This window comes from Sinocyclocheilus anshuiensis, unplaced genomic scaffold (genome assembly GCF_001515605.1).
Source record: "Sinocyclocheilus anshuiensis isolate Anshui unplaced genomic scaffold, SAMN03320099.WGS_v1.1 scaffold115, whole genome shotgun sequence".
Classification (NCBI taxonomy): Eukaryota; Metazoa; Chordata; class Actinopteri; order Cypriniformes; family Cyprinidae; genus Sinocyclocheilus; species Sinocyclocheilus anshuiensis.
Window position 1 is genome coordinate 1,432,868 of NW_015548219.1, and position 13,401 is coordinate 1,446,268.

At 37.6% G+C, this 13,401-nt stretch overlaps 1 protein-coding gene across 1 annotated transcript in view; it reads right to left on the minus strand.

The window, feature by feature from the left end:
• LOC107654144 (NT-3 growth factor receptor-like) overlaps positions 1-13,401 on the minus strand; it is a 248,398-nt gene that overhangs the window by 152,003 nt on the left and 82,994 nt on the right. The window contains exon 4 of the mRNA XM_016441090.1: positions 928-996. Within this exon, the coding sequence (XP_016296576.1) occupies positions 928-996 (69 nt within the window). The remainder of the gene's footprint in view (positions 1-927; positions 997-13,401) is intronic.

Here is a 13,401-nt window from a genome sequence, read left to right on the forward strand (position 1 = left end):
CAGAAAAGGAAAATTTCTACATTACATTTAGGAGTAGCTTATCAGCAGTGGTGTATAAAGTACCTAAAAGCCATACTCAAGTAAAAGTACAGATATCTTACCAGTAAATGACTTGATGTTGGTAATGAATGGTAGATGTCGAAGTCATCATTTAGAATATGACTTGAGTAAAAGTCTTAAAGTATGTGATATTTATATTCGCGGTTGTGAGCGCACTTGTTTGCACGTGAGCAAAGGTGTTTTTAGGAGTCTAACTTGCAAACGCCAGACCACTGATTTGTCAAACCTGCTTTCCTGCAGTCCGTGTTCTTCTGACTTCTGTTCTGACTATTTTGTACTAAGTAATGAATATGCTTCGGGGAAATGTATCAGAGTAAAAGTATACATTTTAATTAGGAAATGTAGTGGAGTAAAAGTAAAAGTTGACTGAAATATAAAAACTCAAATAAAGTACAGATACTCCCAAAATATACTTAAGTACTGTAACGAAGTATTATTACTTTCGTTGCATTACACCACTGCTTATCAGTAGTGATTATGTCAAGGTGATGTCCATATGGCAGATATGTTACTTAGTTAAGGACGTGTATTCAAACAAATGTTGAACACTAACAGCAATGATTATATGTTGCGATTAAACTTATAGAAAAATATGGTAGTTTTGTATGTTGGTTCAAGGTTGGCATCATCTGAGGTCCTCCTATGAATACTGACATGATGCAGAGATGCGAAACTAGCATAAAGGATGGGTTTAAAACATTTATGGACTGATAAAATAACATTTAATGCACAAGTAAGGCTTATATCCGCTTATGGTGTTAGATATGAAATTCAACACTGCAGGGTGTCCATCCACCAGTTAACCACAGCAAAAAATCAATAAAGGCTTGAGAATATAAAGAAAGAACAAAAACACATTTAACTTACAGCTCGAAAAGTTGGAGATTCTGAAAGAGTTGCCATGAGAGAGTTGTCAGAGGGTTCCCGGACAAGTTTCTGCAGAGGAGAAAAAGAGAGAGAGAGGGAGAGTTTAATGATTTAACACTGACTATTTGCGACAAGGTGATAAAGAAAACACAGGGGAGGCGAACTACGGCAATGTGGCGACCGGCCCAAAGTTAAGGGAATAAGTGCAGCGGTACGGTACCTTGCAGCCTCGCCAATCCAATAAACAGAGACTTGGTCATTTTCAAGACAACAAATTAAATCGAGAAGAAGGAGGCCTGGAGCCTTAAAAGCCACTAAACTCAATACAATGCTAAATGACTGTGAAGCAGATAAGGCATGTTTTCAGAACAGAGCTTTTAGATGTGGGAGGCCGAAATGGAAGCATTACTCCAAAATAGAAGTGAGGGTCTCTAAATGATGTTTGTGTCAAGTCCAGTAACTAATACAGTGGGATGAAAGGTATTACGTGTACAAACTCGTTCAAGTTTTCACAGAAGGTCTTCTTAAGGGTTGGAGTTAAACTAAAAGTAAACACCTTTTCTCTTGCATACTTACAGTACATGCACAAATACACATGGCCTTGTGGGACGGCAGCAAGCAATGCCTCTTCTGAGGCTGAAACAAAAACCCTGGAGCCTCACTAACAGGCCTTCATTATCAATATTTATTGAATACTTCAGATCACTTAATACCCCAACACTGGCCCGCTCAGATCCTATCAGGAGCAGTTGACAGATAATCAATGCGCCCAGATGCATCCTTTCGCCCCAGTGCCGCCCAGGGGACCGAAGCCTGCTGGCTGGCCGTCCCTGACCCGTTCCTTCACCTGCATTTTATTACTGACAGCAAAACAAAAGATCATTACAGCTAACCAGAACAACTGTACAGAGAACAATAGAAGCCGAGCCCTATCAGCCTGCATGCAGATCTGGGCCTGTATAACCTGAGATAACCAAGTTCAATTTATGACACAAGTAAAGTCAACATGAAATCAAAAATAATGATTTTTACTTGTTATTGTGCACAATTGTAGTCTTTTACACTGTAAAAGTAAATAAATAATATTTCAAAATTACTGTTTTACTGTATTTTTATCAAATACATGCAGCCTTGGTGAGTCTTCTTTCAAAAATCTGAAAAAAATTAAATTAAAACTTTTGAGCATATATATTTATAAAAATAAGCCAAGTAGATGTTTCATTAAATACCGTTTTATTCAAAAATAAATCTAATTATGAAAGTAAAAGGGTTTGTAAATACTGTTACTAAATAAATAAATACATTTTCTACATTTTAACTACATATTTTTTTCCCCTAAAGTTCATTTATAACATACAGTTTTTGGCACCTATGCTCTTAAAAATAAAATGTACCAGCAGACAAAAATAAGAACCAAAAAGAGTTTTTAAAACAACAAAACGCCATAGAATAACGATTTTTGTTTGCCCGCGAATAAAGAATCTAAGAATATTTTCCACTAAAATTGAATGTGTACTTGGAATGGTTCCACTTATTATTGTAAAGTCAGACAAAATGGTTTACATGACCATTATCTACCTTTTTTCTGACCCTTCCTACTGTGTCTTTATGATATCAATACAGTATAAATGACCTCCATTATGACTGAACTAAATAGCAACTATCTATTAACTATTACAGATATAACATATAAACAAAGAACATAGCATAATATAGACATAATATTAGGCAAGTTATTCTGTAGTTAACATATGCCTGAACAGTTCTTCAAATGTGTCAACTTTGTTTAGCAACCCCAGCATGCATATTTTTGTAACTAATAAAGTCATAATAGGAAAAAACAGAGCTTAAATGGCCCTTTTGGCATATCATGGTACAAAGTTGTAAACAAGGTGTGCTTCCTGGAGAGTCGAAAAAAACCACTTGTTGGATATGTTGAAGATAAAGTCGCTTCAACATGCTAATGTGACTAATCTGAATCTGTTTAGCGGGTCCCTAGCGTGGCGCATAAGGAACCTCCAGCAGCAAAAAATAAATAAATAAATAAAATAAAAACGTGCTTGCTAATCTGACTTGTTGCCATAGCAACTTCAGCCTGTGAATCCTCACACTTTCTTTTCTCTCCATTTCCTGTGTCGCAGGATGAGAGGCATGCAGGAACCAACTAACCAGTGACGGAGAGCATAAGCACAGCTGTGAACGCAAGGAAATTTGTCATTTCCGTCTGACCTACAGAATATGAAGGACCCAAAAAGGAGCCTAAATGTCATAATATGACGTTAACCGCACATTTAATTTCTAAATAAGTTCATATTTAACCAAAGTGTCACTAGATACTTGACTCAAAAAATATGCTAACTAGAAGGCCATGTCTTGTATGCAGCTAAAATTAGGATAGCTACCCACTAAGACGAGGCGAAAAGGTATACATTGACAAACAAAATAACCTTAAGTTCCTCAAACGAAAGTTTCTCGGTAACGCACCCACTCCTGCTCCGCTTGCCCTCGGCATTCTAATCACCTCATTAAATTGATAATGAGATTATTAAGGTGGCCTCCACAGGGACACACAAGGGCTCCGTATTTTGGTGGGGACATTATTATTCTTAGCACACAATAGAAGAGTTCATCTGGACATGTGGGCTGTAAAGGAAGTGTCTGGGGCATCAGGACGACTAAACCCGAAGTGCTGTCCGTCAAGGCTTGATTCCACCTCACACAATAACAAATCTGCAATGGAAAAATGACTTTCAAGGACTTCAACAGCTGGGGGAACCGGACCATGAATAACAGAAGATTCTGAATATTGCATATTGAAGAAGCGGTTAGCCAGTCTGACGTATTAACAGAGCTATAAGTGATTTTAATGTTTTTAAAAACAGAAAAAGTTGAGGAGAGAGAGATAATAGAGTCATTAAAAAAATAAAATAAAATAAAACATTATAGGCACAAAAACTAAAATTTGGGTCTGTGTAATACATTGCTAAATACAAAATATTAAATACAAAATACAGAATACTTGAAATACTCAATTAATTTTAATATTTCCAAAACCTGGCAGAAAGACAAGTAAATAATCTCATGTGATTTTCATGCATATAGATGCATTGTTACCTGCAACCTCAACTCTTTTACCAAAGTTATTGTATTAAAAAATATAATAATAATAATAATAATAATAATAATAATAATAATAATAATAATAAATTAGTAGTAGTAGTAGTAGTAGTAGTATTCATTTTGTATTTATTTATAAGAAATGTAAGATTATCAATAACTTCAAACCAACATGTGGTTTGGCTGAAAACATTTACAAACAAACAAATAAACAAATAAATAATATATTTTATTTTTATAATACAATAAAATAAAAATGTATATAAATATACTAAAAAATGTTTTATTATTATTTTTATATTATTAATAATAAATAATGACTTCAAAATAAATATGATTACAATATAAGGAAAATGCTTGAATTGAAAATAATAAAAAATTATACAGTACAGTACAGTACAGTCACAGTACAATATTTCTGTAACGGTTGCTGTTAATATGAAATTGATAAAATAGAAAAATGAAAAACAGTGAAGCAAAAAGAACACTGCGAAAAATCTTGTTTAATGTTTAGTTAACAAAAAGCCTCTGAAGGTTAAGCACCTACGTTCACTGAGCAAAATAAATAAATAAATAAAAATAAATAATAGATTCAGTTCAGGCTCTATTTTGTTGGCTATTCATGGAGAATCCCATTTATTCAGAAGTAGAAATATTCACCTCTGTGTGAATATTTCTCATAAATTGTAATTCAATGAGAATACGACATAGATTTCCAAAGAAAGGAAAATAATCACACACGCCGTTAGTTTGAAAATAGAGCACAATAAACAAAGATGTGTGTGAACCGTCTTACTCCCTTGAGGGAGTTAACTCCCAAATAAACCCTTTCAGATCGTCGCAGACTATCAATTACGGTAATGACTTTCAGAGAGGAACGAGGCTTGGGTGATTGGCGAATGAGAGCAGGAGCGTCTTTAAATGTTTCCTGTTAGCCGGATAATGGCTCTACGTGTATATGTTTACACGCCTACGTGTACTTGATGCACATGTAAAGGCGGAGGGGGTCTCTCCATCTCTCCGTGTGCCCTTGCATACGAATAATGTCATTACCATGTCATCTATTTGGAGTCAGGCACATGTGGGACGTGGGAAGGAGGGTTAAGGGCCTTATTGAGACAGATCATTCACCCACATTAGCATAGAGAGAGAGGAATTATTGAGTCCCTCTGAAAGCTTCATTAGCTCCTAACCAGACATTGTACTCGCCAAGCACACGCTTCCATGCGCTCGTTTCTGCTGTTCTCGGGTGTGTGGCGGTCAAACTCGGTGACGGCGATGACGACAAACACGTCAACAGAAGCGCATGACATGAAGGCCTTTTCATGAAGCACCACAAACACATAAAAGCCGACCCGGGCTTCACTTGTCTGCAGCGTAGCGAAGCTGCCGAACTGCCGTCCGCGTTCAGGAAGTGTCCTTTTCAAAGGTCATACTTCGTTACAGTCAGAAGAAATGTCAGCTAAAATTGGATTTGGAGAAGAGGCAATAAAGAAATATATAATCAAATCACACATCAAACGTGACATGCAACCTAAATACAAAGGTTGGAGTCAGGCACATGTGGGACGTGGGACGGAGGGTTAAGGGCCTTATTGAGACAGATCATTCACCCACATTAGCATAGAGAGAGAGAAATTATTGAGTCCCTCTGAAAGCTTCATTAGCTCCTAACCAGACATTGTACTCGCCAAGCACACGCTTCCATGCGCTCGTTTCTGCTGTTCTCGGGTGTGTGGCGGTCAAACTCGGTGACGGCGATGACGACAAACACGTCAACAGAAGCGCATGACATGAAGGCCTTTTCATGAAGCACCACAAACACATAAAAGCCGACCCGGGCTTCACTTGTCTGCAGCGTAGCGAAGCTGCCGAACTGCCGTCCGCGTTCAGGAAGTGTCCTTTTCAAAGGTCATACTTCGTTACAGTCAGAAGAAATGTCAGCTAAAATTGGATTTGGAGAAGAGGCAATAAAGAAATATATAATCAAATCACACATCAAACGTGACATGCAACCTAAATACAAAGGTTGAGATTGTTATTAAAGATGGAAAATAGACAATATCTTTCTTAGAGTACCTTCAGAAAGCCAACTTAACAGGTGATATTTACCTTTGTTAAATGGACAGTGTCAGTAACCAGTCTAGGGCAAGCTAATCGAGAAATAGCTAAGATGCTAAGCTACCAATAGAAAAATCAGCTAGGCTAATAAGCTAATTATTACTATTATGACTATTATTGAATGTATTAGATAGTCAAGACAAGACACTCAATGGACAAGAACACTCAAAAATAGCTTAGATGCTAAGCTACCAACTGCTGTACATAAACATTAGCTAAGTTGAAAGCTAGCTTTTAGAGAAGCTACAAGAAAAACAGCATGGCTAAAGTAGCTTGTTACATTCAAAACATAACAATAGTCATGATCTGTACAAAATTAGCAAACTAAACAAAACAAAAAACATTCATAATTCAATAGAAATCTATGTTGACTATGATAAAGAAAGAGTGGTCAAAAATGAAAAGATTTACTACTGAAAAATGAGCAATTCTACCACCTAGCTACTTGAAATGTAGAAATGTAGCCTTCAACCCTGTTACCCAAGTTCATCTATGAAAAAATATCAAAAACCACTTAGTCGCAAACTAGCCAGCCCCAATATGTTAATTTAGGCTAAATTTGAAACCATTAGATGAGGTAAAAGTTTACTACTTTAGCGATGCTACAGCTCACTTGCACCTAAAACACTGTACAATTACTTGATTTATGATTAATTTCATATTTCTTATAAGTCCTATGACCAAATGGAGTCAGAAAATAAAGAAATAAAAGAATATATGTCCCACTGCACAAACCTCAGTAATTAAATTCCAAATCTCTTATTAAAACCTCAATTAAATGAGAGCATCTTTGTGTAGCTGGAAAAGGGAGCAGACACAATGAAATGCAGCAAAAAGGCACATTATTTTACCTCGTTTTCTGCACGCATATCGCCACGGCACAGCTGTGTCTAATCAGCGATGATATTCACGACATCTGCGCATCTGTGAATGGCCACGGCGTGGTTTTGGCATATACGCACGTGCCGGCGTATAAGCCTCACAATGAAATGACAGAGAGCTGTGCTCTCAATGCCCGAAAGCATTTGGTGAGCTGCTCTGGGATGGCAGCGCCTCATCAATAATACACGCCGAAGGAGTCACGGGGAAGACAAGGGCTAAACGGCCATAAAACGGCAATTAGATACATAGCCTGCAGTCGCAGGTAAGGTAACTATGCATGAAGGGGTAACCGAGGGCCGGGGGCAGGCCCTGAGCTTCCCTCAGCCAGCCAGCGGACCATGGGAAAGGCTTTTCTACCTGTAAACAACAGACAACAGGTGTCACTCCCTCAGGAGGAGAGTGTTATCTGCGGGACGCCGTGGATGCTAGACAGGCACCAGAAGGGGCTTGGCAGTCCTGATGAGAAAACATCTTTTATAGCAGACTCCTGCGAGACAGTAATTGCCGCTGTGGAGTTCTTGCGAGACTGTGATGCCTTTCGCGACCTCAAATAAACCTTGAAGACCATAAAAGGCAGATCTTCCAGCCCTATTGTCTTGTAAACTCATATTTTGTTCACAGTTTTGAAGAACAGAGTTGCTTGGAAATGAGCTGCAAACAAACCCCCACCTACACCACACAGTCCCATCAAAAATAAATAAGCCTGTATGAATATTTCACTGTCTTCTCTGTGACTATTAGACCAATACACATTCATCAAATGCGTCTTCAAGGTCAAAGTTTCTTCTCCAAGGCAAAGCTGGCCCTCCTTCCCACACATGGATATTCAAATCCCCTCTGTCAGCAATGTATCGCTCAGTTTGCTTTGTTCAGACTCGTTTCTACGGCTGCCTCATCCTCCACGCTTGTCTGCTCTCTACAGCTGTCAGTTATTCATGGCTTTTTGCACTGTCCCAGATACTGTAAGCCTGCTTTAAATGCTAATTCACCCAGCCTTAAACCTCAGCAATAAAAATAAATTAAAAGATATATAAATAAATAGCCTACATCCAGTTAAATGGGGATACATGCTTAGCGAATCACTCTTTAGGGACTTAAAATAATAGATTTCTCATTTTGCCATTTATGTCAACTGTTAAAGGCAAGTCATCATGCAGGGTATGAAATATGAGGTCTAACCTCCTTTCTCTATATATATAAAAACATATAAATAGTTGTTTTTGTATAAGCGGATTTCTTTGTTTCAAGAACATTTTTATAAGTGAATCATTGGTAAGTGGGTAATTGGTCATTTATGTACCAATAGCGGCACAAAAAAGGTTTACGAACATAACAGATTTTCCTGAACCTGACCCTGACTGCCATTGGGCAGCCAAAACGGGTAGCCCCGCCCCAAACTCATTCCATTGGTTGATCCAGTGTTGCTATGCTGGGTTTAGTCAAAATGCTCAAACAAACAACATGTTTTGTTTGCAACACAGACACACTGTTTAAACTTTTTTGTAAATCAACCAATGAATGGCTTGTTTGTAGTTGACAGTGCACATTAAACTTGAATACAAGAAAGTATTTGAAACCAAAGTATTTTCAAATACTTATTTCAAAGTATTTAAATATGAAAAAGATCAAATTTTGCTAACTGTGGCACTAAATTACCTTTTTTTCACAAATGGACTTCTTTGAAATTTGCTTTCATTCAAAAGCTTAAGCATTACATCTCCATGTTTGAAGGGTCTATGACTTCCCCCCCATAACAAAGACCTCTTTTCAATAACATACAGGAACCAAAGAGATGTTGTTGTACAGAAATGGCCATGGTGATATGCTAATCATTACACAAACTCAGAAAGGCAAGGCGAGTTTAGCAGTTACAGTATCAGTTCATACTGACGCCAAATAAGTTGTCAATCATAATAGTCATTAGATACGGAACTAGGTTTTATATAGAACCCACATCATGTGGGCTATTCTCGTGAGACGGCTAGCCTACAACCTTAGGTCATTACTGCTGCAGTCACAGCCATGATACATCGCAAATGCCTACCCACAATGCCACAGAGGCCCGAAGTTGCCTGTGACACCACTGTCCTTCTTGTGGCCTTCAAGGACTGCGGAAAAGGACAGTAGACACTAGGACACCAAAGACAAATCTTCTTCTACTCAGCAGGAAGCAATAAATCAGTCCAAATATGTATTAGCTCCCCCTGGAGACAGCCTTTGATACTACACCTAGCTGTCACAGTCACGAATAAAAGAACAAAAACAGAAAAGGATATGTTTGTCTGGGGCGTGCCAAGAGGTGAGCCTCGGGTCGGTGCGCTAATTGTCTCTTTAATGATCTCTGACTGGTGCTTGTCTCAGTTCCGCACTTTACAGTGAAAGATTTATGACTTTTCGGGAATAATCCATTCAGTGCGTTTCTAGTGTGAGATTGCGATTGCTCCTTTGGGTCTTGGGCACAGGGCATCAGTTAGTGTTGTCACTGCTCAGAGCTGTGAAACAGAAGGTTATGGTTTACTATAGCATTTTCAACATCTGAAATTTATAAGTATAGATTAATTGGTGCTACAGGAACCGAATAAAAAGGAAAACAGTTGCTCATACTAGACATGACACGACAGAATCTGAGAGTCTGAGGTGAGAATGAACGGGTGGACGTATCACACACACAGAGACCAACAAGGATGTTCTCATAATGAACAGTTAGCATGGATAAGCTAGCGCTTAGCCACAGGCTAATGTGGATTTGTGTGTGTATGTGTGGATGTCAAAGGAGAAACTCAGAATGAAATTGAAAATAAGCAGCTGGTAAAATGCCAGCAGCACCCCATTTCTCTTGCCCTTCTCTGTTGGTCCATTGGGAACAGTTGCCAACTCAGAGCATTATATATAAAAACACTGATCTGGAAAAACGAGGATTGCTGTGTATACAACACCAGCAGAAGCAACCAGATAAACACACACACACACACACACACACACAAAAAGTTTCAAGGGATAGTTCTCCAAAAACTGAAAATGTTACACTCATGACCCCATGAAATCAAAACTGAAGCTCTGTGGCTTTTAGTTAACGACTTTACATACACAACCAATCAAAAGTTTGGACATGCTTAACAGAATTTATCTTGTGCTTAAAAACCCTTTTGATCTAAAGGCTCATGCTTAAATGCTTAAAAAGAGTTTTGTTGAGGAATAAATAGTGGCTACATTTGATTGATTGCGTGGCTGGTATATAGTAAATCTTGGTCATTCCCATACTATACATACTTAATGATTCCACTAAAATTCTGAAATGTTAAAAATTAGCAAAGCTGTGGCTGTCCAAACTTGTTATTGATCATTTATTTCATAGCTATAGTCATCTACAGTGTATGAATGCATTCCTAAAAGCTGGAAAATGGACAAAAAGTATTGCTGACTCATCCTGCAAGCACATTTTTGTCTAATCAAATACTTGAATGTCTCCTCCACCATTACCACCTACAACCAACTAGAAATAGCAAGCAGAAAGTCATGATTTTCTGGGCTATGACATACAGACTACTAACTATTAAAAGAAGAAAAAAAAATACTTACAGTATATTTTATTTTTATTCAGCCTGGACTCGTTTGAAAAAAAAAAAAAAGTCAAAAAATGTACCTGTACATACAATTCACTGCAGTTTCCAGGTGAAATGAACACCGGTGGCAGTAAAACACCAAATAAAAAGTGTAGAAAATTTAACTGTCTCACCACCCAGTCGACATTTAACTTTGTAACTGCCTCTATGTGCAAATAGCAATGCAATATTTTGCAAAAATGTTGCCACAGTCACATTTATTTCACTATATATGCCACCACCAAAGAAACCAAAAATCTGATTTTCACTTACTGTATATAGCAAATGCTTTTATTTCCTTTCAACCCAACCCAAACTCTGCTTAACTACCTAACTAAACTATTGGACTAAACTGTTTTCATGAATAACTTTCTGAACATTAATAACTGAAGATTTTTGATTTTGAATTAAACAGAAAAAAAACAATCAAACTTTACTTTGAAGTCTCAATGTAATGGTTACAGACCATATGATGTACAGTACATCTGAGGGGAACAAAAAAATCTAGGGTCTTGGTTCAATCCATTCATTTTTTGTTTGATGGAAGTAAATCTCTATGCTAGTTTGCAGTCGACTGTAAAAAGGGGCAAGGTTTAAGCAGACTAAATGACTGGAGAAATCCAGCACATACATCACCAGAAAGAAGTCTGTTGCTTCACCAAAATATCAGGAAACAATGAGCTTTAAAAATGTATGGATAAATCACAATAAGATAAATAATATGCACTGTAATATTTACTGTTAGTGAATCAAAGCAATATATCCTAAAATTTTCTGAAAATGTAAAATTTAAGTCAGGTTGGATCACAGGGTTTTGTTTACAGGCCAGATTTGGGCTTCAACGCAATGCCCATTCACATCTCTATTCTTCTCCTCCCTATAAAATAAAAACATTTGTGTATCTGCACATTTGTTTTGGTAGTGAAATGGGCTTTTGAGCTACATAAGCTTAAGTGAAGCACAGTCACATACAGCCTGGCTCCCACTCGCTCATATCTCTCAAAACAATGAGCTGTCTGGCCTGGCAATGCTCCAGACAATGGACATTTGGGTCAGGGGAAATACAGTCTTCCAATGTGTCCAATGCAAGACTGGTGGAGCCATCCACTACCACAGCTGTTTTGGGCTGGAAACAGATAAAATAGTACGTCTCCTTTGCTTCCTCCTGCCTCCGGTGCCACAATATCTCTGCTAGCAGACCCGGGAGTTATTGTAGGACGAAGAGACCCACTCCAAGTTTCTCTCAGGAGCACACTTGACGTTATTGGCTCCTTCTGGGGGTATCAGATGAAAAGATTGATGGAGCGTTCGAGAATTTGTGAGATACTAAACTGCAGGGTGAGGTTTGAGGCTGAATGCTCACAATCAACATCACAGGGAACCAATCAAAGATTGCCATCCGAGCGAACAAAGTAAACAAACACGCTTCTTTCTCGTACAAAGCTGGTGTATCTTTTTTATTCCCTGTTTCCATGGCACGAGCCGCCGCAATCACAGTGGCAGGAGATGAGATGCATTTAATTAGGACTTAATGAGATGACAGAGAAGGGATATGAGTCAGTTGCGGGGAACAACACGGCGGCTTCACACTCCTCAGGTGACTGACAGGCTTGCGGCAAACACGGGCAGAGAGGGCAGCCATGCCTAACCACGCACGCTCTCGAATTACAGCCCTTAATAAACAAGGTCGCGAATCGCAGCCGCTTGCAGGAGTAGCTCCACCTCGGGCTATTTTCTGATGAATACGGTGTTGCTGGGAAAGGTTACACGTGTGGCCTGTCAATCAGTATTTTGAGTAACGATGCAAAGGCTAACGTTAGCATTATGCAGTCAAAGACATGCGGATGTAAATGCAAACTCAGAGCCACTTAATGCATCCTACTTTAGTATATAATTGTGGTATAATTTGTAAAGCACAAAACAGGTCATGTATGCAGTACGCAAGTATAATTAGCTATGAATTGCTACTTCCTGTTCACACAGCCATGAGGACTGAAACATTAAAGGAATAGCACGTTAAACTCAAAATCTACAGCATTTGTGGCATAATGCTGATTATCAGAAATATTGGCCTTGACCATCATTTTCTTGAAAAAAATAAAAAAAATCTGGGTTACAGATTGACACTTCAAATGGAAGTGAAAGGGGCCCAATATGCATATATGCGAATTTATGTTAAAATACTCAGTTTCAATAGTATAGCCAAAACATGTGTTAACACTATTTCAGCTGAACAAAATTTGTTTACTAACTTTTAAAAATACATTTCTATCCAATTTTACAACTTTGTTGCCATGACATCGTGACATAAACTCTAAGCAACTGTACAAATGATAATTTAAATAGCATTACAGCTCAAATTTAATAGAACATTTAATGTACGTGTTTGTATGAAAATAAGCTTCACATTTCTGCTTTAAAATCCTCCAAAAATTGGCCTCATTCACTTAAACAGTAAATGCCTCACCTTATTCTCCATTTTTGCTTTTTGAATAAAAAAAGGAACGAGTTGGGTTTTTTTTTTCTTTGAGTTAAATTGGTGAACTGTATTGGTGCCTACTAGGAGGCCACAGGATGACTTAAAAGTATTTTAAAAATATATATTTAAAAAAATGAATCGATATATTAATATATTAAAATGTATTTTATCTAAATTTAAATGCTAAAAACAAAAACAAAAAAAAGAATAATAAAAAAACTATAACTAATAACTAAGTTTAAATAACTCTAACTTAATATATAAAATATATAA